This window comes from Eupeodes corollae, chromosome 3, assembly GCF_945859685.1.
Source record: "Eupeodes corollae chromosome 3, idEupCoro1.1, whole genome shotgun sequence".
In the NCBI taxonomy this organism is placed as follows: domain Eukaryota; kingdom Metazoa; phylum Arthropoda; class Insecta; order Diptera; family Syrphidae; genus Eupeodes; species Eupeodes corollae.
Genome location: NC_079149.1, coordinates 19047659 through 19068850, shown reverse-complemented (window position 1 = coordinate 19068850; position 21192 = coordinate 19047659). Strand labels below are relative to the sequence as shown.

The 21192-nt window shown below is 33.4% G+C and overlaps 2 protein-coding genes across 3 annotated transcripts; both read right to left on the bottom strand.

Annotated features, from left to right (window-relative positions):
• Positions 1-1029: 1029 nt before the first annotated feature.
• Positions 1030-11397, bottom strand: LOC129952654 (uncharacterized). The gene is made up of 3 exons (XM_056065399.1): positions 10898-11397; positions 9883-10088; positions 1030-2759 (listed from the first exon to the last, which is right to left on the bottom strand). Exons 1-3 carry the CDS (start codon positions 11236-11238, stop codon positions 1339-1341), a joined length of 1968 nt encoding a protein of 655 aa, XP_055921374.1. The 5' UTR covers positions 11239-11397; the 3' UTR covers positions 1030-1338.
• Positions 11398-19697: 8300 nt separating this feature from the next.
• Positions 19698-20965, bottom strand: LOC129951797 (uncharacterized). 2 transcript variants are annotated; one of them, XR_008782231.1, is made up of 3 exons: positions 20590-20965; positions 19905-20223; positions 19698-19835 (listed from the first exon to the last, which is right to left on the bottom strand). XR_008782231.1 is itself a non-coding variant. In XM_056064118.1 (2 exons), exons 1-2 carry the CDS (start codon positions 20702-20704, stop codon positions 19922-19924), a joined length of 417 nt encoding a protein of 138 aa, XP_055920093.1. In that variant the 5' UTR covers positions 20705-20964; the 3' UTR covers positions 19865-19921. The 2 variants fall into 2 exon arrangements, 1 of the variants encoding a protein (XP_055920093.1); XM_056064118.1 differs by lacking the exon at positions 19698-19835 and having other exon boundaries at positions 19865-20223; positions 20590-20964.
• Positions 20966-21192: the final 227 nt, after the last annotated feature.

Below are 21192 nucleotides of genomic sequence, written 5' to 3'. Positions count from 1 at the left end.
ACAATGGTGCTCTCATGGTTTATCTCACTAAACAGTGGAACAAATCTTAACATCGTTTTGGAGAAAGTAAGATTATTATACTTGATACTGCGAAGCAATTTGATAGAGTCCATCACCAAGCTCTCTTATCTCTTCTTCTTTGGGTTAGAAACTACATTTCGAACAAAGTTGTATTGGATGGTTAAAAATCTGAAACTCTTAAAATAAATGCTCGTGCCCTCCAGGGCTCTGTTTTGTTATCAACTCTCTTCCTTACATTCAATATCGATCTCTTGTCTTCCACTTTTAACCCATTAAATTATTTCGCTGACGAAAGTACGCTCAGTTTTTTATATTCGTTTCTATATTGAAACAGTTGTCATTCGGATGTGGAACTTCAACGGAAACGTGTTTATGATAAGCCCATTTAATTCCGATCTCGACAGTTTTGTTCGATGGGTCGTTGAAGCGTAACCCACCCCTAATGCCCCTAACTAATCAACCTTCAGTGCTCAGTATGAGTATCACAGATCACTTCCTATGGAATGATCACATATTCGAAATCGCCAAAAATGCTGCAAGGTGCTTAGGATTTCTACGACGATGGATGAAGTAGCCTTCATTCGTCCAAAACTTTTATAAAACTCACTAATTGTGCTCTATGGTCTGTGCTCTATGCTCTATGCTCTATGCTCTATGCTCTATGCTCTATGCTCTATGCTCTATGCTCTATGCTCTATGCTCTATGCTCTATGCTCTATGCTCTATGCTCTATGCTCTATGCTCTATGCTCTATGCTCTATGCTCTATGCTCTATGCTCTATGCTCTATGCTCTATGCTCTATGCTCTACGATCTTTGATCTGTTTCCTTAAGTAACAACTTAGTCATTCAAATCATTTATTTATATTCATATTTATATTTCACAATTGACCAAAGTTATATTTCTTGACATTTTCATAAAGTTCTTAGTTAAACTTAATTGAAGTCTTTCGTGATGATGCGGTTTTCTCTACCTCCATTGAAGCTTGAATAATAAAGAGTGTACGTGTAAGTTCATACAAAACATTAAGATGTTCCTGTGCAACAACTTTTATTCAATTTAATCCTTACGAACTATATAAATAGATACATGGATGAAATGCACTCAGAATTAATATTTGCATCTTCCTTTCGTTATGCTAACCTTTAGAATGAAAGATAAGATTGTTTGCAACTTTCCCAGAATATATTTAATTTTTTCCCGGAGCAGCTTCTATTCAAATGCCATCGAAGGTGAACCTTATTGTTGAAGGAAGATAGCTTTTTCTCAGAAATTCCATATGGAAACGAACGAACAGCTTTAGAAAAGAAATCAATTTTATATGTTTTCTCTAGGTCCTTCTCTACAACCTTCTTCTACTTTTAGATCTTCCGGTAAAAGATAGATAACCTCTCTGGGCCTTAGGATACAATAATAAACAATTAACGTGACGGAGAATATAATTCCACTATAAATAATCCCATCGTACATGAATCCAAACCACCACGACTCGAATTCCCCAAACAACCACCAGCTTAATGTCATCACCAAATTTTCAGCCATTGTGACAACAAAGAAGCCCACATACCACACCCGAATGTTTCGGAATTTTATCCGGAACTCAAGAATTACAAATACATAAACATACGCCAGGAGCAGATAGAAAAGTGTCCTGTTAAGTTTGTCCTGGAATTTGGATTCGAGCGACAACCAAAACAGCATGAGCACGTAATGAGCCCCAATTAGAATGAGGAAGGCCCGTGTAAAGAAGACACAGAAGGTTGATAGGGCTAACATTCGCATGCAAATGAAGGCCAACCACCCGAGAAAGGCGACCGATTTGGCAGCAAAGTCGTCCTGCTCGATACCTTTGATGATTTTATATTGTCGAGGGATGAAGAAGTCAGTTTCATCGTGAGGCTGAGTGTTAGACAACGACGACGACGATGGTGGTGGTGGTGGTGATGGTGGTTGAAAGCTGGGTGGCACATCCCTGCCATCCTCGGGAGGTTTGTCTTCCAATAAACGTGTGGTTAGCATTTTTGGAGGTCGTGGCACGTTTTCCGTTATGTATAGCTGAGCATTAAGCCACAGCATGTCCCTGAAAGTAGAAATCCTATTTGCCATAGCGGATAATCGATTTCTTGCTGCAGAGTCTGATGTCGTTGAAGTCTGAGTACGAAGTTCCGGCGGCGGCAAGGAAGGTGGTGGAGTCTCCGGTACAATATCATTGATGACTTCAATTGCATTCACATTCACCACGGTTGCCTGGCTTGGGAAATACTTAAGGAGCTTTGGGCTATTCGATTGGATTTTTTCGTCGTCTGTGGAATTCGTCGGTGTACCGAGTGAACGAGCATCAAAAAGTTCGGTATTCACGCCATTATTGTCTACTTCGTCGTGACCGATGACATGGATATCAAGTGGTGAATCATTTTGTTTTTCTTTGTTGAAAGTCTTGTAAGTGGTGGTGTTGGAAGAATTTTCTTCGCCACTATGACGCAATTTAAAATTCTCCATTATTTTAGCACTTTCTGGAAAATCGGATATTTTCCGTTCCGATTCACGTCGTTGACGTTCTTGTTCTTTTTTAAGTAGCTCAGCAGCTAGGAGGCGCTGCTTCTGTATTTCAATTTGTTTGGGAACTGCCCACGGATAGGGACGACCGGCAAGTTTTTGGCTCTCGAAACGTTGATAGGTGACGGTGATGGCTGCCAAATCGATTGCAGCAAATATTAAACTGATGGCTTGGACTGTTGCTGTAACAAAAATGAAAAAAAAGCAGAAAATTAAAAACTTGATTGAGTTGTTAAGAGTGGTTAAATTGACTTGAGGAATTCAAAGCGAATTTTAATTTGAATATTCTTAGAAAACTAAGCGAAAAACATAATAAGAAGGGGTGATTCGGCTAATTAACATATTTGATTGAAACATTTTAATAAATATGAAATTTATAAGAGGTTTCATTCTAAACAGACCTCTTTTTGAGCAGCTGCCAATTTTTGACATTTGACAGGTAGATCCTACGTCATTACTAAAAATGAACTGAAGGCGTTGAAGTTATTGAAATTCACTGCAAAAATTGTAAGAACTTTGAATGTCATGCTTTGCAAAATTAAAGTCTCATGAAGCAACTTATGGGTCGGTAATATAGTGAAATGATGTTCAAAATTTAGCTGTTAAAAATTGGTGAAGTGAAGAATTGAAACCGTTTGCGTCACTCGAGAAATGCTGAGTATAATTGCTGCCTTAGTCCGTAGTTTTAACATAACACAGGTTAGTCGATTATACTTGGATCTTTAGAACTAGTTGTTCCAGAAACGACTACACAGTTTTTTGCATGCTTATTCCTTTTTCACACAGGAATCATCATCCGTACTGTTTAAATTCTTAGAATAGTGCAGAATTTAAAAGACAGGCTAAGATAAGAAGGCACGGTATCGTAGATTTCAGTTGTTGTGAAGGTTTTTCTTAATCGATCCTACGTTAAAAAATCTGTGAGAACAGAATTGTCGCATTTGGTATTCGGAAAATAGAAGGATTTGTACCTAATTTTGGTGCAGTTTTTTGGGTTGGCGATGGAATTGGACGTGGATGGGGCGTTTGTTTTTGAAAATGGTAGAGCACAACACAAGTTCAAATTGAAAAATAGAAAACAAAATTAGGTGACGCTAAGGTCCGTTGAGAACTAGAACATAGTGACTTACAACTCTCAGCCATCCATAATCTGTTTTCTCTGAAAGGTTTTAAGAAACCATATCGACCTGACCGAATTCGCTCAACGGGAGGAGGTGTCGCTATCTTTGTTAAAAGTTATATTTGATCTTGTCATGTTAAATGTTCAGATGGTACCGATTCATGTGAGTATTACTTTAGATATATTTAAGCGTGATAATAAGTGTAGCGTTGATACTATTTATATGCCACCACGCATCGCTATACCGATTGTTGAAGAAATGTGTTCTCGCGTACCAAACCTTTTTATTTGTGCTGATTTAAATAATATTAATCTTTTTCAACCTTTACAAATTGTTTTAAAACATCAATGAATTCCCTAGGACTCTCCTTTATTAATATTACTGAACCAACTCACTTCTTTCCTAACTCTGCGCCATCGTTGATTGATGTTTTCCTTACTAGTGATGAAAATTTTCTTAAATGTTTTAGTCAATTATCCATCCTTGTGTTTTTATATCAGTGGCTTATATTTTCAACGCTAGACTTAAATTTCGATAAAAAAAAATCGCAGCACTCTTTGCAGTATCGTGATTTTCCTAATATTAATGTTGAAAACTTATTTAACGAATGTAAGTCGATGGAGTTTCATTCAATTTACAAAACATCTAACGTAAACTATTAAATTGAATACTTTACATCAGTAATTAAAGATCTTTTTAACAAACATGTTAAACTAAAAATGTGTCATATAAAATGTCGAAGTTGTCCTTGGCTCTCTGCGGATATACTTAAGGCTAAAGATGTCCGACGTTGCATGACGTCTGTAACAAATTTGATAAAAATTGAGAAATATAAATTTTATAACAAAAAGTTAAACTCAGATCGGTAGTCAAATTTTTTTGGAAGGAAGTTAAGAATATTGGTTTGAGAAAAGATGTTCAATCTTGTGATGATGATATTGATTTGGAAGGTTTGAATGTTAAATTCTCTACTTCACAAACCCAATTCTGTGAAATATCTTCTAGACGTGCAGAGAATGATGCTACTAACACCTTTTCGGTAAGTGCCGTAGATGATTATCAGATAGGTAAAGCGATTTTCTCCATAAAATCTAAATGCACCGGGCTTAACAATATTTATCCTGACTTTATTAAAATCCCCTTACCCTTCCTACTTTCCCACATAACGCACATATTCAACACCATTCTAATGACATCTTCATATCCCATCGTATGGAAGACATAGAAAATTATATCTATCCTAAAACGAGGAAAGAAGAAGAAATAAAGACCGAAGGCTATCCTATCTTTTCTATCTAAAGTTTTTGAAAGTCTGATAAGTATCCAGATAAAATATTATATTAAAGACAAGCAATTATTAAATCCTTTGCAATCTGGATTTCGGCCTGGACATAGTTGTGTTTCAGCTTAACTCAACGTATCTGATGACATAAGACATGCTTTAGAGTTTAGACATTAAATTTACAACTGTGATACCCTTACTTGACTTTTCAAAGGCATTTGACTGTGCAAACCATAATCATCTTTGTGATAAATTGACGACCCTATTTAGCTTCTCTGACACAACTAAAATACTTATTTACTCATATTTGACCAATCGTATGCAAGCCGTGTCTTGTAATGGTAGAATGTTCCCGTTCATCCCTGTTAATAATGGTGTTCCCCAAGGATCAATCCTTGGACCTTTACTGTTTTCATTGTTCAATAATGATTTGTCCTCTGTTTTGTCTTACTGTCAGTTTCATATCTATGCAGATGATGTCCAATTATAAATAAGTTTTCCTGAGATGATGCTTAAGGATGCAATATCTAAAATGAACATTGATTTACAGGCAATATATGATTGGTCGACATGAAACGGACTTAAACTCAATCCTGGAAAAACCAAAGCTCTTCCAATTTCAATAAATAAAACAAATTCAAATAATTTCCCTCCCGTTATGTTGAATAATTGTATTATTGAATATGTTGCCCAAGTTAGAAATTTAGGTTTGGTTTTTAACAACAGGTTATCTTGGATTAACCATGTCGATACAGTTGTGTCAAAGATTTATGCTTCACTTAGAGGACTATCTGTTACTAAATCCGTACTACCTACCCATATTAAATTAAATCTGAGATCACATACGGGTGTGAGCTGTTTGCTGATCTTGATTCTCAATCAGCTCACACACTAAAGGTGGCATTTAATGCAATATCTCTGTTTGATTTTAACCTTTGTTGGTTCGACCATGTCCCTTTTCAAGCTTGTCAGCTTTTTTTCAAATATATAGTTGTTGTATTTTACTCTTCAAATTTTTTGTTAAAATGACTCCAAGTTATCTATGTGACAGACTTAATTTTTGTGTTTCTAGCTGTTCCATTTTATTTTGCTCGTCCACCTTTACCTGTTTGACATTGCGCAGGCAATTTTTAGTTCATGCTGTTAAACTGTGGAATGGCCTTCCCAGTCACATGAAGTCTAGAATCAAAAAAACAGAAAGTTTCAAGCAATTTGTTTTGAATATTTCTTAAACTTGAACTGAATTCTGAAATCTTTAATTCTTAATCTTAGTTCATTTTTAATGTATAATTAATTTTAATTAATTTTTTGTTAATTTTGTTCTCACACGTTTGTAAATATTTCTTTTGTTACTTGTATCTTAAATCAATGTTTTATATCCTTTACTATTTAAAAGTTTAACTTGATGTACAGCTGACATACAAATAAATAAATATCAAATATCAAATAACATTGAATAAAATATCCAGAGTTACTAAAGGTATATGTAATATGTATCCATAGGTCGTCAAAAATACTAATCTAAATAAGCTTCTATTGAGGATTAAATTTCCTACATAATCAACTCGGATTAAGTTAGTTATAATGTTTTGCTTTAAACTATTATCTATAAAATGTTTATATACAAACATCGTAACAAACGTAACGTAACTATTCCTATGCATATACGAATTAATCCCAATTCTCTTGCCTTTTGTATTTCGGTATCCCCTCTGTCTCATGTACGAAAACTAATTTTATTTTAACCCAATTACTAAACTTTCCCATCAGACAGACAAAAATAATGATCATCTCTAAATTAAACAACATAATTAGTTAGATGAAAGCCAAAAGTATATACTCTTATATTATTGTATAGAACTTTGAAAACCAATTCTCATCAGGGTTAAATTTGGTAACCTACCCAGGATAATTAAACATAATTTTCTAAGATTATAATCAGAGATAGAAAATAAACATAAATGTTATCCATAAACTACTCCTTTGTATAGTGTTTCAAAAATGAAATAACTTCAGGTTTTAAGGATATTCGTGATTGTGTCCCTTTTCAAAGGCTTATTTTAAAGGAAGCTACGAAGTTAGTTCTTTGAAATGGAACGACTTGATTTTACACATATGTACATACATATATGTATTTGGCTCACAGAGGGCGCTCTTGAATGCCTTATTTTATAATATTCGTATATGGTGCCATTTTAATATAAACCAATATTCTTTGGAATGTCCTTGAAGTGAATATTAATAAATAAAATAAAAATGTAATAATGTCCGTAACGTACTTGTTGTTTAAGTATGAAGAAATATGAAAGCTTATTTTGACTTTTTTTAATGTGCGGCCGGGCTGCTTACAAACGTTGCGTTTTCGTTTTTGGTTGGTTTTATTTTTAAATAAATTTGTATTATGCACGCAATTAAGATCCAGTGCACAGACGAGGAAGGTCAGGTGGTTATGTATGGGCTTCCTGCTCGCACCACAAAGGCTTTAACGAACATGGTTTTTAAATATTTATGTTGATTCAGGGCCGTATCTAAAAACTCTTAACGATAAGTGTTTTGAGTCCTTAACTTATAGTGTATAGATCATAGATCATAGATCATAGAGCATAGATCATAGAGCATAGAGCATAGAGCATAGAGCATAGAGCATAGAGCATAGAGCATAGAGCATAGAGCATAGAGCATAGAGCATAGAGCATAGAGCATAGAGCATAGAGCATAGAGCATAGAGCATAGAGCATAGAGCATAGAGCATAGAGCATAGAGCATAGAGCATAGAGCATAGAGCATAGAGCATAGAGCATACAGCATAGAGCATAGAGCATAGAGCATAGAGCATAGAGCATAGAGCATAGAGCATAGAGCATAGAGCATAGAGCATAGAGCATAGAGCATAGAGCATAGAGCATAGAGCATAGAGCATAGAGCATAGAGCATAGAGCATAGAGCATAGAGCATAGAGCATAGAGCATAGAGCATAGAGCATAGAGCATAGAGCATAGAGCATAGAGCATAGAGCATAGAGCATAGAGCATAGAGCATAGAGCATAGAGCATAGAGCATAGAGCATAGAGCATAGAGCATAGAGCATAGAGCATAGAGCATAGAGCATAGAGCATAGAGCATAGAGCATAGAGCATAGAGCATAGAGCATAGAGCATAGAGCATAGATCATAGAGCATAGAGCATAGAGCATAGAGCATAGAGCATAGAGCATAGAGCATAGAGCATAGAGCATAGAGCATAGAGCATAGAGCATAGAGCATAGAGCATAGAGCATAGAGCATACAGCATACAGCATAGAGCATAGAGCATAGAGCATAGAGCATAGAGCATAGAGCATAGAGCATAGAGCATAGAGCATAGAGCATAGAGCATAGAGCATAGAGCATAGAGCATAGAGCATAGAGCATAGAGCATAGAGCATAGAGCATAGAGCATAGAGCATAGAGCATAGAGCATAGAGCATAGAGCATAGAGCATAGAGCATAGAGCATAGAGCATAGATCATAGAGCATAGAGCATAGAGCATAGAGCATAGAGCATAGAGCATAGAGCATAGAGCATAGAGCATAGAGCATAGAGCATAGAGCATAGAGCATAGAGCATAGAGCATAGAGCATAGAGCATACAGCATACAGCATAGAGCATAGAGCATAGAGCATAGAGCATAGAGCATAGAGCATAGAGCATAGAGCATAGAGCATAGAGCATAGAGCATAGAGCATAGAGCATAGAGCATAGAGCATAGAGCATAGAGCATAGAGCATAGAGCATAGAGCATAGAGCATAGAGCATAGAGCATAGAGCATAGAGCATAGAGCATAGAGCATAGAGCATAGAGCATAGAGCATAGAGCATAGAGCATAGAGCATAGAGCATAGAGCATAGAGCATAGAGCATAGAGCATAGAGCATAGAGCATAGAGCATAGAGCATAGAGCATAGAGCATAGAGCATAGAGCATAGAGCAAAGGACGAAGATCATCTAATTGGTTTAAAAAAAGGTAGATCCAGCGGTTTATGCTGTAGGTCGACATATAAAAGAAGAATACAAAATAGAAATTTATGACCCCTTTTTCGTTCTGAATTGATTTAAATATCTAATTTTATAACCATCATAAAACTACACTTAAAAACATGTTTGTATTAATATCGCATGTTTGTGGCATGAATAAAATATATTTTATACCATCGATTTATTTTTGTTCTGAAAAAGACAATTCATTACTTTTAATTTGCACAAATTGTTGTCATTGACATTGATATGGGATTGTGGGAAATTTTGATTTCTCAGAAATATGGACGTCGACATAAATTCTTAGAATATCAAAATAAAAACAAATGGAAAATTATGTTAGCTGTTGTTTTTCTGGACTTTACTACAATGTGCATAATAGATTTTTTGTGTTTCTACTCCGCACATATAGACAAAATAGGAAGAAAAAACTTAAATTTTGTTTAAAGCTTCAAGCAAATCTAGATGAAAAGTTTGCAGGAATAATACTAATAATAATTATAACGAGTCATTAGCTAACTTATTCGCCAATATTTTTGGAGGCACATTTACGTGTCGTACGTTTCTAAGAACAAAATTCAATTTAAAATGCTTGACGGAACTTCCGGTTAATACAACAAATTCCCTCCCGTTCAAACTATTGATATCCGCTTTTCGTTCCTCATTTTATATCCTGTATTTTTTGTTTGCGATAAATCGGTGTCTTTCAGTTGAATGAATTTATCTTTAATGTTTAATCGATTTCGTGTTTCTGAAAACCTCAAGAGATATGTTTTCGAACTACAGGTATTTTTTTGTACTCTGCTTTTGAACATTCCCTACATACTTGTTTAAGGTGAAGGTATTTTATTTAAAAGGCCACAAGGGAGTTAAAATTGTTTTACCTACTTGTATTGTAATTCCGAAAGAGATCCTGAGATAACATGTGGTATAATTGGAGGATGATTTGTGGAGCTGATTGGGCGTAGGCTTGTATGAGATGATATAATTCACATGTTGAACATTCCCCGGCTTTGGTGAGGCAATGCATGCGTTCGATGTCATCGTTGTCATGGAAGAGTGCTTCAATTGACCAAAATATACGACGGGAAAATCTGTATGAATAAATAACAATGAATACATCGATTATGAATATGAAAAATTATATTTGTGTTTAATAATAATTAAAGTCACAATGCAATGGAGATTAACTTTTGTTTTCAAAATAAATAATGAAATCATTTAATTAAAAAAGAGTTCCATATTTGGTCAGCTGTCACTTTTGCATGAACTGTCGTATTGGCTATTTTACAAGCAAATATTACTAAATCACTAAAAGGGAAAAAATAGCCACATATTTGGTCAGCTGTCACTTTTGAAACTGCGATCTTTGACATTTAACAAGTAAAGACTACGAAATCATTAAAAATGGAAACAAAAAGCCAGATATTAAATCAGCTGTCACTTTTGGAGCTGTCTTGTTTGACATTTAACAAGTAAAGACCACGAAATCACAAAAATTAGAAACTTTTTTGGGTCCCTAGAATCAAAATCGAGGATTTTAAGAGAAATGAAAATAGGTGCGTGTGAACCAGCTGAGATAAAAACGTGATTTAGGTTGTATTTTTATACAAGTTGGCTTTAATTTGTATTATTGTTAACAAAAATCATATGTTTTGACAAATACTCAAAACAATTTTTCAGTGACGGTGTAAACATTTGCACAACCTTTTAAATGTCACTGTCACTAGTACCCTAATCAAACCATAACAAATCCCCACCCTCTATCGACAATCTTATCATGAACACACTCATTTTGTATAATCCACAACGCGGCGGCAAGCTTTATTATTATTTGTTTGTCATAACAATAAATTGAGTCACTTTTTACAACTATAGTTTTTGTTGTTGTGTATTTCTTTACCTGTAAGCTGCAGCAATCGGAAATAACAACAAACTCAAAATTTGGAATCCGATAAATTTTATTTTATTTTTATGTCTTGGATTAGACCATTGCTCAGCTGATGTCATGACAAATATAAAACACAATACAGGTGGCGCTAAAATCAACATCAATGTAATCCATCCATAAAATGCTTGACCATAGCGAAAATGTTGAAAGGACACAGCACAATCGGCACAAAATTGCACAATGTAAACAAATAACTCAGCACACGATGGAATGAGATAGGAAACATAAATACGCGTATGACTTCGAATAGGAAGACCGAGAATATGTGATGGGCTGCCGTCACGGGCGTCCATTTTTGTTTGTTTAGTGAGTGTTGTAGAAAGAAAAATTCACCGGGTCGACATAGGAAATTGATTCATTTTTTTTTTCGTTGAAAGAATTTTCGATTTCAGTTCCGAGGTTAATTTAATACTAGAGACTTATTCACCTACATTGAGGAACCGATGACTAAAAACAATGTGAAACCTCGTACCTATCTGGTGTTCATTTGGTTGAAAGATAAGATAAGTTAAGTTGTAATTTCTCTTGAATAAACTTAATTTTGTTTGATAACAAAACGTGGGGAATATAGAAAAGAGAAGTTTAAAATTAATGGTGATAGTTAATGTGTTCATTTGATTGAAACATAAGAAAAAAGCTTTGTTCGGTTTCTTTAACATATGGACAAAGAACTGTCTGTCAAAGAAGTGAACGCCTGATACATTGGCTTCAACTTTTGTATCGACAAAGTATGCATAACATTCATAATTGAATTTAGGGATAACGTTTTCACAAGTTTTAGTAAAAAAAATTATAATTTCTTAATGGTATGTTACTTCGACAAATGTCAAACGAAATTTTAATTTCGAATGTGTTTAAAATTTGAAATGTGCTTAACCTTTGAGTCACTTGAATAGATGTCTCATACATTTTAAATACATTTTAAACGGAATTACCGAAACTTAACGAAAATTCCTAAGATGTCATAATAGATTATGTGACAGACACTCGATTTGACGTGTCAAATCTATTATAGTTGGACATTTAAGGTTTTAAGGTGATTCGCGTTCTTGAATTTTTGTAAGTATTCCAAAAAACGGGTGCAATAATTTTAATTTAAATGATTTGTTTTCTTTTATGGTTCTCAGTAAGGTAAAATAATCATTAGTGTGAAGTATAATAATTTACACGCATTACAAATACCATCTCAACGGAGGATAGAAGAAAGATTTGTATTTTTGTATGTAACGAATAAACTCAAAAAGTTTAAAAATTATTATATTCAAACTAACTAACGTGCAAAAATTAAATGTTTTTAATGTTTGTTTTGTCCTACAAAACATTTGTGCGAATATAAGAAATGTAAAATGTAAGCTCAGCCGAAATAATAACATAGGTGCAAGTTTATAGCGATTTAATGGAATGTTAAAGCCATTTTTAGCAATTTACTAAGCTTAAAAGATGGTTTGCCTAATTTACGTTACTATCCATTAACAATTTGCTAAAATTAAAATCTACATATATGATATCTGTAAAATTATTTATTACGAGCAGATGGATGGAATGGTCCAGTCAACAGTAGGAGTTCCAATTAATAGGTCCGTTTAAGTGTGTTTGCTTTGTTAACTTTCATGAAATGTCACTTTTTAGACATGTTTGGATGTTTGTTTTTTTAATAAAAGGTAATTAGTAGGGCAAATAAAAATATGTTCAAACATATTTTTTGTTAACATCATTATTAAAACGAGACTGTGATAAAAATGCGTTTCATTAAATTCTGCGTCTTTTAAACGTCATCTGTTAGGCCATATTTTTGAATATTTCACTGAAAATGCGTATTTTTCCATATTTGCATTCAAAAGGCATATTATTGTATATTTTTATTTTTTTGCAAGGGCAAGAAATCAAAAACAAAGCATTAATAGGAATAAAGAATGAAACGCAATAGTTTTTTGGACAATCCTTGAGTGATTCAAAACATACAGACTTCGAAAGAGATATGTGTTGTGCTTTTGTGGGGTACACATTTTGTTCTTTTTTGGAAAAATATACCGAGCACAAAAATCCTTCAGAAACAACCCTTCGCTAAAAATATGTATACAATTTGTACAAAAATACAATCGATGCAATCAAAAACAAAATACAAAGATTTTTATGGGCGAGACAACAGACGCAAAAAACAAATATGTTGAAAATGTTATCATTCGAATTTTGGATACAGAAAGAAACATTTGTATTAAATGTAGCTCAACTGGAAATGACAAATCACTCAACCATCATCGTCCGGCTCTTCGATGATTCGGTTAGAATTCTGGGTGAAGATTTTAACAAAGACTCGATCTTACTTTTTTGTATCAGATGGTGCTCCGTATATGGTAAAACTTACACAAGCTATTCAAGTTTTCTATCCAAAAATATACATGTTACATGCCTCGCACATGGACTTCACCGAGTATGTCAAAAAATTAGAAGTGAATATGCTGACATTGACCGCTTTATAGCAAATGGAAAAAAAGTGTTTTTGAAAGCTCCATCCAGAGTGAAAACTCTTAGAGACATAGAACCTGGACGCCAAGCATTTTGAAAACATTCTTATGATTGTTTATGCTTCTTTTGGCATCAAGGTATGGGCTTCTATTAACATCAATTTCAAAAATTGAATCACGTGGTTCATCGCAAAATCCAGCACACAAATTATAAGCGATGCGGTGAAGATAATCTACAGCATTAATTGCAAGGCTGCGAAATCAATGAAGAGAAAAATAGAACAAGTAATGGAAAAAATGTGGCTTCAAAAAACTAAAAATAATTGCAATGGCTTTGTCAAGACTGAAATCCATAGCAGAACAATATACAAATGCTGAAGTTTTAGCATTCAAACACATGTACATATACAAATTATTATCGATCAAACAGACAAAGCTTAGTTTTCAAAAATTTTAGTGAAATGTTAGTTATTTACTGAAACAAAAATTTGCAATACATTTTCTTACTGATCGCTGACATTAAAAAATTTCTTTTATTCAAAAATGAATCTGCTTTGTTTTTTTTTCTTTCTTAAATAATATACATATGTGTGTGAAGTTGAACTTTTCACCATTAAACAAATTCTTTAGATGTTTTATTTACCTTCAAAAAGTTGGAGTGAAGAAGAGTTTTGATTTTTCTTTTCTTGATTGGTATTGTTCTTATTAATTAATTTCCTAAAGCAAATAACGCTTCTTATAAACATCTTTAACATTTATTGAGCATATTTTGAGGGCATATATTTAATTTTTAAGGGTATAGTATAGGCGCTTAAAACTAGTTTTTTAGGACATATTTTTTGTTGCCCTAGTAATAAGCAATTTTCTGGTTAGCAAAACGAAAAGAATGGTTTACAATTTTGGAGACGCTTTGTAAATTGCTAAATATATAGCAAATTGCTAACTAGTAAATTATTAAAAACTTAGCAATATGTTGTTTAAAATTTTGCGCCACAGGTTTGTTTTTGTAAGTGGACTCGACTCAGTCTTTTAATTTAACAGAAATAGGCAAAAGCTGTAATATTTGTTTATTTTGCAAAAAAAAAAAAAAAAAATATACCGCCATTTGTTGAACGCGAAGATCTACACACAGTTAGACCATACTTTACAAACGAACCCCTTTTCTTTAGTTCTTAATTCATTAATACATTTTCTTAACATATCATTTTTAAAATTGTCTGTTTTATTTAGTTAAGATTAGTTCTGAATTTCGTTTACATTTGTAAAATTTTGTTATAAATTATTCTGACAAATGTTCACTTTTATCAACTCTTAAATAAAATAATCGGTTCAAAAAACAGTCATGTTGAAAGATTTTTTTTAAATCTATAAAATTCCAGTGTCACATGTATGTTCCCAGTGAACTCTTCACCAAGTCAACCGATTTCGGTGAAAGTTGGCATTTTATGTGTAATTTGGTCTAACTTAAGATATAGGATAGTTTATATTTCGAGTAATGGTCTAAATTGTTTACATATATGTTGCAAATAAAAAATACTTTATATAAAATCTACTGAAATATGTTTTGACTTTGAAATAAAATTTGTATTATTCTGTTTTTGTTCTTCAAGGAAACGAATATTTCACCAATCAATATTTTTAAACAGGGTTATCTTGACTGCAAAATTGTATATTTTTTTTTTTTATTTTGATTGAATTTTAACTAACAATCCCTATTCTCAGTACAATGCCACCAAAAAAATCTAACCTCCACAATGCCCGTAGCAAAAAAGCTAGACATCGACGTCTTGAAAGAGCACACGAATCAGTTGAGCAAAGAGAAGAAAGAAATGCAGCTCGAAGAATCCATATAGCAGATATTCGTGCACATGAATCAATGCAACAGCATGAAAATCATCTACAAGACTATTTATCAAGAACAAGAACGGCACGTGAACAACACATATATTCATTTAAATAACGAAACCGAGAAAGTCAACGGACCAGCCGTGCATTAACACGAGAATCAATTATTTGTCTGGCGTTTAATTATGCACCAGACATTAATTACTCAGCTGATCCCAAAGTTAACATCATCGGTGAGATGGATAAAATATATAAGTATTGCCAAGCGTTAAAATTTCGCAATGAAACTCCTGGCATGTGTTGTGCATCCGGAAAAGTTGTATTGCCATTACTTCCTACTCCACCTGAACCCTTGAAATCACTACTTTCTGGCATTTCAAATGATTCAAAATTATTTTTGCGTAAGACACGAAAGTTTAATTCTTGCTTTCAAATGACATCATTTGGAGAACCTAAAATTTGCGATCTCTCATCTGATGGTCGTAATTTTGAAACAACATTTAAAATACAAGGCCAAGTGTACCATAAAATTGGATCATTGATGCCAATGCCAAATGAAGATCTAAAATTTCTCCAAATCTACTTCATGGGCAGTTGTGAAGAACGTGTGACAACTCGATGCCAGTATAATTTTATTGAACAAGCAGAAGAGAGAGCAAATGTAGTATTGTTGAAATATTTTTAGAGAACCGTTATCATCTGGTTCAACTGTTCAAAAGAGTATCATCACAATTGAAAAATGACAATTGTCAAATTGTCATCAAACCTGACAAAGTACCATCAGGAGAGCACGCTGGCAGATTCAATGCGCCAACCGTAGATGAAGTTGCTATTATTATGGTCGGTGATCCAGTTGACAATAGATCTATTTAAAGTACACACCGAGATAATACAGTAAGTAGAATTTCAGATATACACCGTTTTTACGACTCACTCCAGTACCCATTGATATTCTGGCAAGGACAAGATGAATATCACATCAATATCAAAAAGTGTGATCCAATCAATGGTAATGAATTAAGTAAAAAAGTTAGTTCAATGAATTACTACGCGCATCGATTAATGATTAGACACAATCAGGACAATTATATTCTTCGATATCGTTGTAGATGTGTTTGCTAAGATTGAAAGCGAAAGTTTGCCATTTATTCGGTTTAACCAAGCTAAATTACGATCAGAGGAATACATCCACTTACGAGATGCTGTTGTTGGCAACATCGATGGAAACTTAAACACCAATGAAATCGGCAGTGCAGTTATTTTACCTTCAAGCTACATCCGTAGTCCACGAAACATGCAAGAATACATTCAGGAGGCGATGACTTATGTCCGCCATTACGGGCGTCCAGATTTGTTAATAACATTTACGTGCAATCCAAATTGTTAGGAAATACAAACTTTATTATTACCAGGTCAATAGTCGATACATCGTCACTACATTACTTCACGAGTGTTTTTTATCAAAAATTAAAATCCTTAATTGATTTTATTGTAAAATATTTGCTGCTGAAATCAATGCATGTTTAAAACAATCATTTTTATGGACAAACGTCGAAACACTAAGGTTAACAAAAAACATGCGAGTACAACTCCAAAATGATCCGACATCACGAGTATTTTCTCAGCAACTATTAGATATTGGAAACGGTGAAGTGGAATTTAATCAAGATACCCAATGCATAAGATTGCCAGACAATTTCTGTACTGTTGTTGAAACTAAAAATGATCGGATCGAGAGTGTCTTCCCAGATATAATAAATAGCTATCTAAATCACAACAGTAACCGTGCTATTTTGGCAGCAACAAATGTTGATGAAGATCTAATTAACTACTAGATACAACAATTATTACCAGGCGATATAATGTCGTATAAGTCAATCGAAGCTACTGTCGATGAAGACGAGGCTGTGAATTTTCCAATTGAATTTTTGAATTTTTTAGACATATCAGGAATGCCACAACACAATTTTCGGTTAAAAATTGGATAACCGATTATACTTCTGGCGTAATTTGAACCCCCTTAAACTATGCAACTATACACGTTTGGTAACCAAAAAATGATACCGTCAGATTCTCCAATACCTTTCAAAAGACTGCAATTTCCTATCCGTTTAGCTTTCGCGATGACTATTAACAAATCACAAGGACAAACAATGTATGTATATTTGCGGCTTAGACTTAGAGAATCCATGTTTCTCTCATGGGCAATTATACGTGGCCTGTTCAAGTGTAGAGAGACTATCGAGTTTATTTGTGTTGACAAAAGACAGGCTGACCAAAAATATTGTTCATCGATTGGCACTTCAGTAAACTTTAACTGTGATTTTATTTAATTTATGTTAATCAAAATATCTATCAATAAAATAAAATAAAAGATGTTATGTAAATTAGTGTTCAATTTTGTCTATTAAGTCCTTAATTTATTACTCAGCCACAGCAGCGCGTGGTCGGGTCTGCTAGTTGAATTATAAAAATTGTTTTTGTTGTTATAAAATATAAAAACAACAAAATTCCAACATTTTTTACCTTACTTTTCATAGTTTGTATTCTTAAACAATTTAGAGAAAATAAAATAAAATATTCAACTGTCAAATTTACATTCAGCGCTTGGACTGTTTGTTTCTGTCAAAGTATGTAGTTTGTAGGTTAAAATTCATTTACTCTAGGTTAGTTTAGCATCGAACGTGAAATTTGTGTTGATGTTTTTTAAATGACATTTATTAACAAACGAAAGGACAAACTAAACCTTTGCTTTCTGGACAAAGGAAAAAATAAACAAAAGTTGACATACTTGATTCCGCCAAAAGGAAAACTATTTAATAAAATCAATCTGAAAACAAAGAAAATGGCGGATAAAGTAAGACGTTCAAAACTTGAATGTTAATTTAAATTTATATTAATTTTAAAAATATTTTAAGGGAGACACGTATAACTTCAAAGGTTCTCCAACTTTGATTTTATTAAATCGCCTATTACGTCTATGTATTTGTTGATTTTTGTTACAAATAATCTCAACAACTCAAAGTGCTTATAAGAATAGGGTTGCCACATTTTTACAGCTAAATCGTAACGAAACACATTTGGAAACATTAAGAAGTTTTAAAAGGTGTAAACTGCCTGAGACAAAATTAGAACAACAAATTTGCAGTTTCTTATCTTGAGATAATATTTTGCAAATTTGAACGACAGCTGTCACATTTCTAAAATTTGAATTTTTAAGTTAAGTTTTTAAAACTTTAGAAAAGAGTCTTATTCATGTTAAGGCTTAGAAAATTGTCGTATACATACAAATTAAGGCTTCTGGAAACTAAGATAGAATATATTTTTTGAATTAATTGTTTCTATTGCCAATTGAAAAAGAAAAGAAGAAATTGTTAAAAATGAGCTAGAATTGTTCGAAACTGTGTTAGATACTAATGAAAGAAAAGCAAAATTAAAAATACAATAAATAAATTGTGTGGTGCAACAGTCCGTTGGGAACCAGGGCCTAGTGACTTACAACTCTCAACCAATCCTGTGTGCGAGTACTGTATTCAGGAATGGAGGGGACCTACAGTCTTAGGCCGAATCCGAACGGCTAATTTGAGAAAGCACTTTTTCATGACAAGAATTACTCTTGGAGAATTTGTCAATTCCTCGCAAGAGGCAGTACCCGTGAAAAAGACTTTAGATGGCACAGGCAGGGATCGAACCCAAGACCTCTGGCATGACAGTCCATCGCACTAACCATCATGCCACGGGTACTACTACTACTACAAAATTAAAATAGTTTTCTCAAAATAATGCAATTCGCCGTGTAACCAAGGAGGCCTGCAACCTCCTGCTTGCGCACTTGCACTTAACGTGGGTTGTTTGCAAGCCATCATCGATGATTTTTTATTTGCACAAAATTTTCAGTAATTGAAAATCTGGATTTTTCTCAACAGAATTTTACCAGCCTTTGTTTTTGTCCCCATTAATGGAAAAACACCAGAAAATTTACAAACAAAAATTGTATCTTTTGTCCAAAGGAAAAATAACCAGAATTTCAGTGAAAAATTATCTGGCGTAATTTCTTCTGGCACGATTTCCAGGAGCCTTGATCAACAATTTGCTGGAACAAATGGGGGTAAAAAAGAATTAATTTTCGAAAGAGGAAATACATTTTTCAGAAAAATTTACACTCCTTTTTTTTTTTTAAATTCTTTGCAAAAGTTATCTTTTCTCTTCGGGGAATTAATTCGTTTTTCTGAGCTCGTGTACTTCAAAACTATGAAAAAAGTTAATGAAAAATCTTCCTCTCTTGATATGAATGGAATTTTCTCTGAAACCAAAGAATATTAGAACCAAAGTATGTTCTAAAGAATAAGGGAGGCATATGTTATGATCTCCACAAACTTTTGACTGAATTATCTACTCTTATAAAAACAGAGTCTTCTGACAAGTTTTCTGAAAAAATCAATCAGTTTCTTATTTGTTTTTCAATAAATCAAAGAAAAACAAGATTATTCTCCCATCAAAGTTTATTTTCCAAGAAAGTTGAACTTCTATAAAACATGAGAATCAGCAACTGTTTTCCAAAAATCGTCATTATTTTAGTTCTTCCATAAATCATAAAAAAAAAAACAAATAAACGAACAAAATGTTTCTATTATTACAAAAATATGCACCCGAATGAATGTATCTTTTATCCCATCTGTTCATGTTGTTGGGAAGTTGGTAGACTAATTGAAAGAGTTCTCCCAAAATTGCTCTGTCGTCCATTTGGATTCCAATAAGTTATAGCTGCATTCGAATAAAGTGGATAATCCTTTGCCAATATTTGTCCATCAATTTCTTTATCGTTCCGTTTAAATTTTGCATATTCATCAGTGTATTCTGTAATTTGGTTCTCAAATGGAACAATAACATTCGATGGTTGTTTTGAACGAATGTATTCTTCGTAAAATTCATTCCATAGGAATTGTTCCAGTCGTTTGGTTCGAGTCACTAAAAATATTAAACCAAAAACACAACAAAGATAAAAGTTATTAAAATAATCAATGTGGGATACAGAAAAATGTAGTTATAGTCCGAGAGCTAACGAATATTCAAGCCGAGTTCTTCGACCGGCTTTAGTGTACTTTATCCTGCAAAGCAGGTTAAAAGGATTTCAAAGAAGCTACTGAACCAAATTTCGACAGAATTCAGGAATTTTACTGGCATTTTAACGTGCATATTGATGGCTGAGTAATAAAAACCCACTGCCAATTTGATCGCATTGACATTTCAATTCTGTACAAAGAGAATCACTCTCAGAAAAATATTAACTTATTTCAAATATACACTAAATGCATTTCCAAACGAACAACATACCTGGAAATTTTTTAATAAATGGTTTCTGAAATTGTTCATGCGTCTCACTTTGTATTCTTCCACTTAAGCAATTTACATGATTAAGAGTATTTTTATTTTTACTATTTTTAAGCATATTTTTTGATTTTGTTTTTTTGAATATGACTGATGTATTTTTTTTTGATAACAAACTTTCAATTAGTTTTGGTTTCCTTGAATTTTATTGTTACTCGTAGTCTCGAAGTTTTTGAATGACAACAGTTGTTATGGGAAGCAAATTTATTATTTAAAAGGGAGTAGGTACCCCTGGAGCATGTCCCGTATCCAAGAAGTTATAATTAACAAATCAATACAAAATATTTTATTGAAATATGTACATACATATGTAAGTGAAAAACGTTTGTACAAGTGATTAAAAACCTGGAATATTCGAACTGAGTGCGTCTTTATAGAAGAATACGGAAAGAGTTCTACGAAATTTCAATCATAACTATTGTTCTTAACTGAAGTGGAAATCGTGTTGAAATTGACTGATATGACATTTTTGATTTGTTTGGAAGTCAATTTAAAAAAGAGGCTGGGGTGCGACCCACACTGATAACTTCCCATCTCTTCTATCGATTT

Excerpts from the sequence above, each read along its gene's own strand:
- LOC129951797 (XM_056064118.1), bottom strand. The coding sequence starts at position 20,704 with ATGCTTAAAAATAGTAAAAATAAAAATACTCTTAATCATGTAAATTGC. Across the intron at positions 20,224-20,589 it reads ATTTATTAAAAAATTTCCAG|TGACTCGAACCAAACGACTG; the intron begins GTATGTTGTTCG and ends TAATATTTTTAG.
- LOC129952654 (XM_056065399.1), bottom strand. The coding sequence starts at position 11,238 with ATGGACGCCCGTGACGGCAGCCCATCACATATTCTCGGTCTTCCTATT. Across the intron at positions 10,089-10,897 it reads CCGATTGCTGCAGCTTACAG|ATTTTCCCGTCGTATATTTT; the intron begins GTAAAGAAATAC and ends TTATTCATACAG. Across the intron at positions 2,760-9,882 it reads CTTTCGGAATTACAATACAA|CAACAGTCCAAGCCATCAGT; the intron begins GTAGGTAAAACA and ends TTTTTGTTACAG.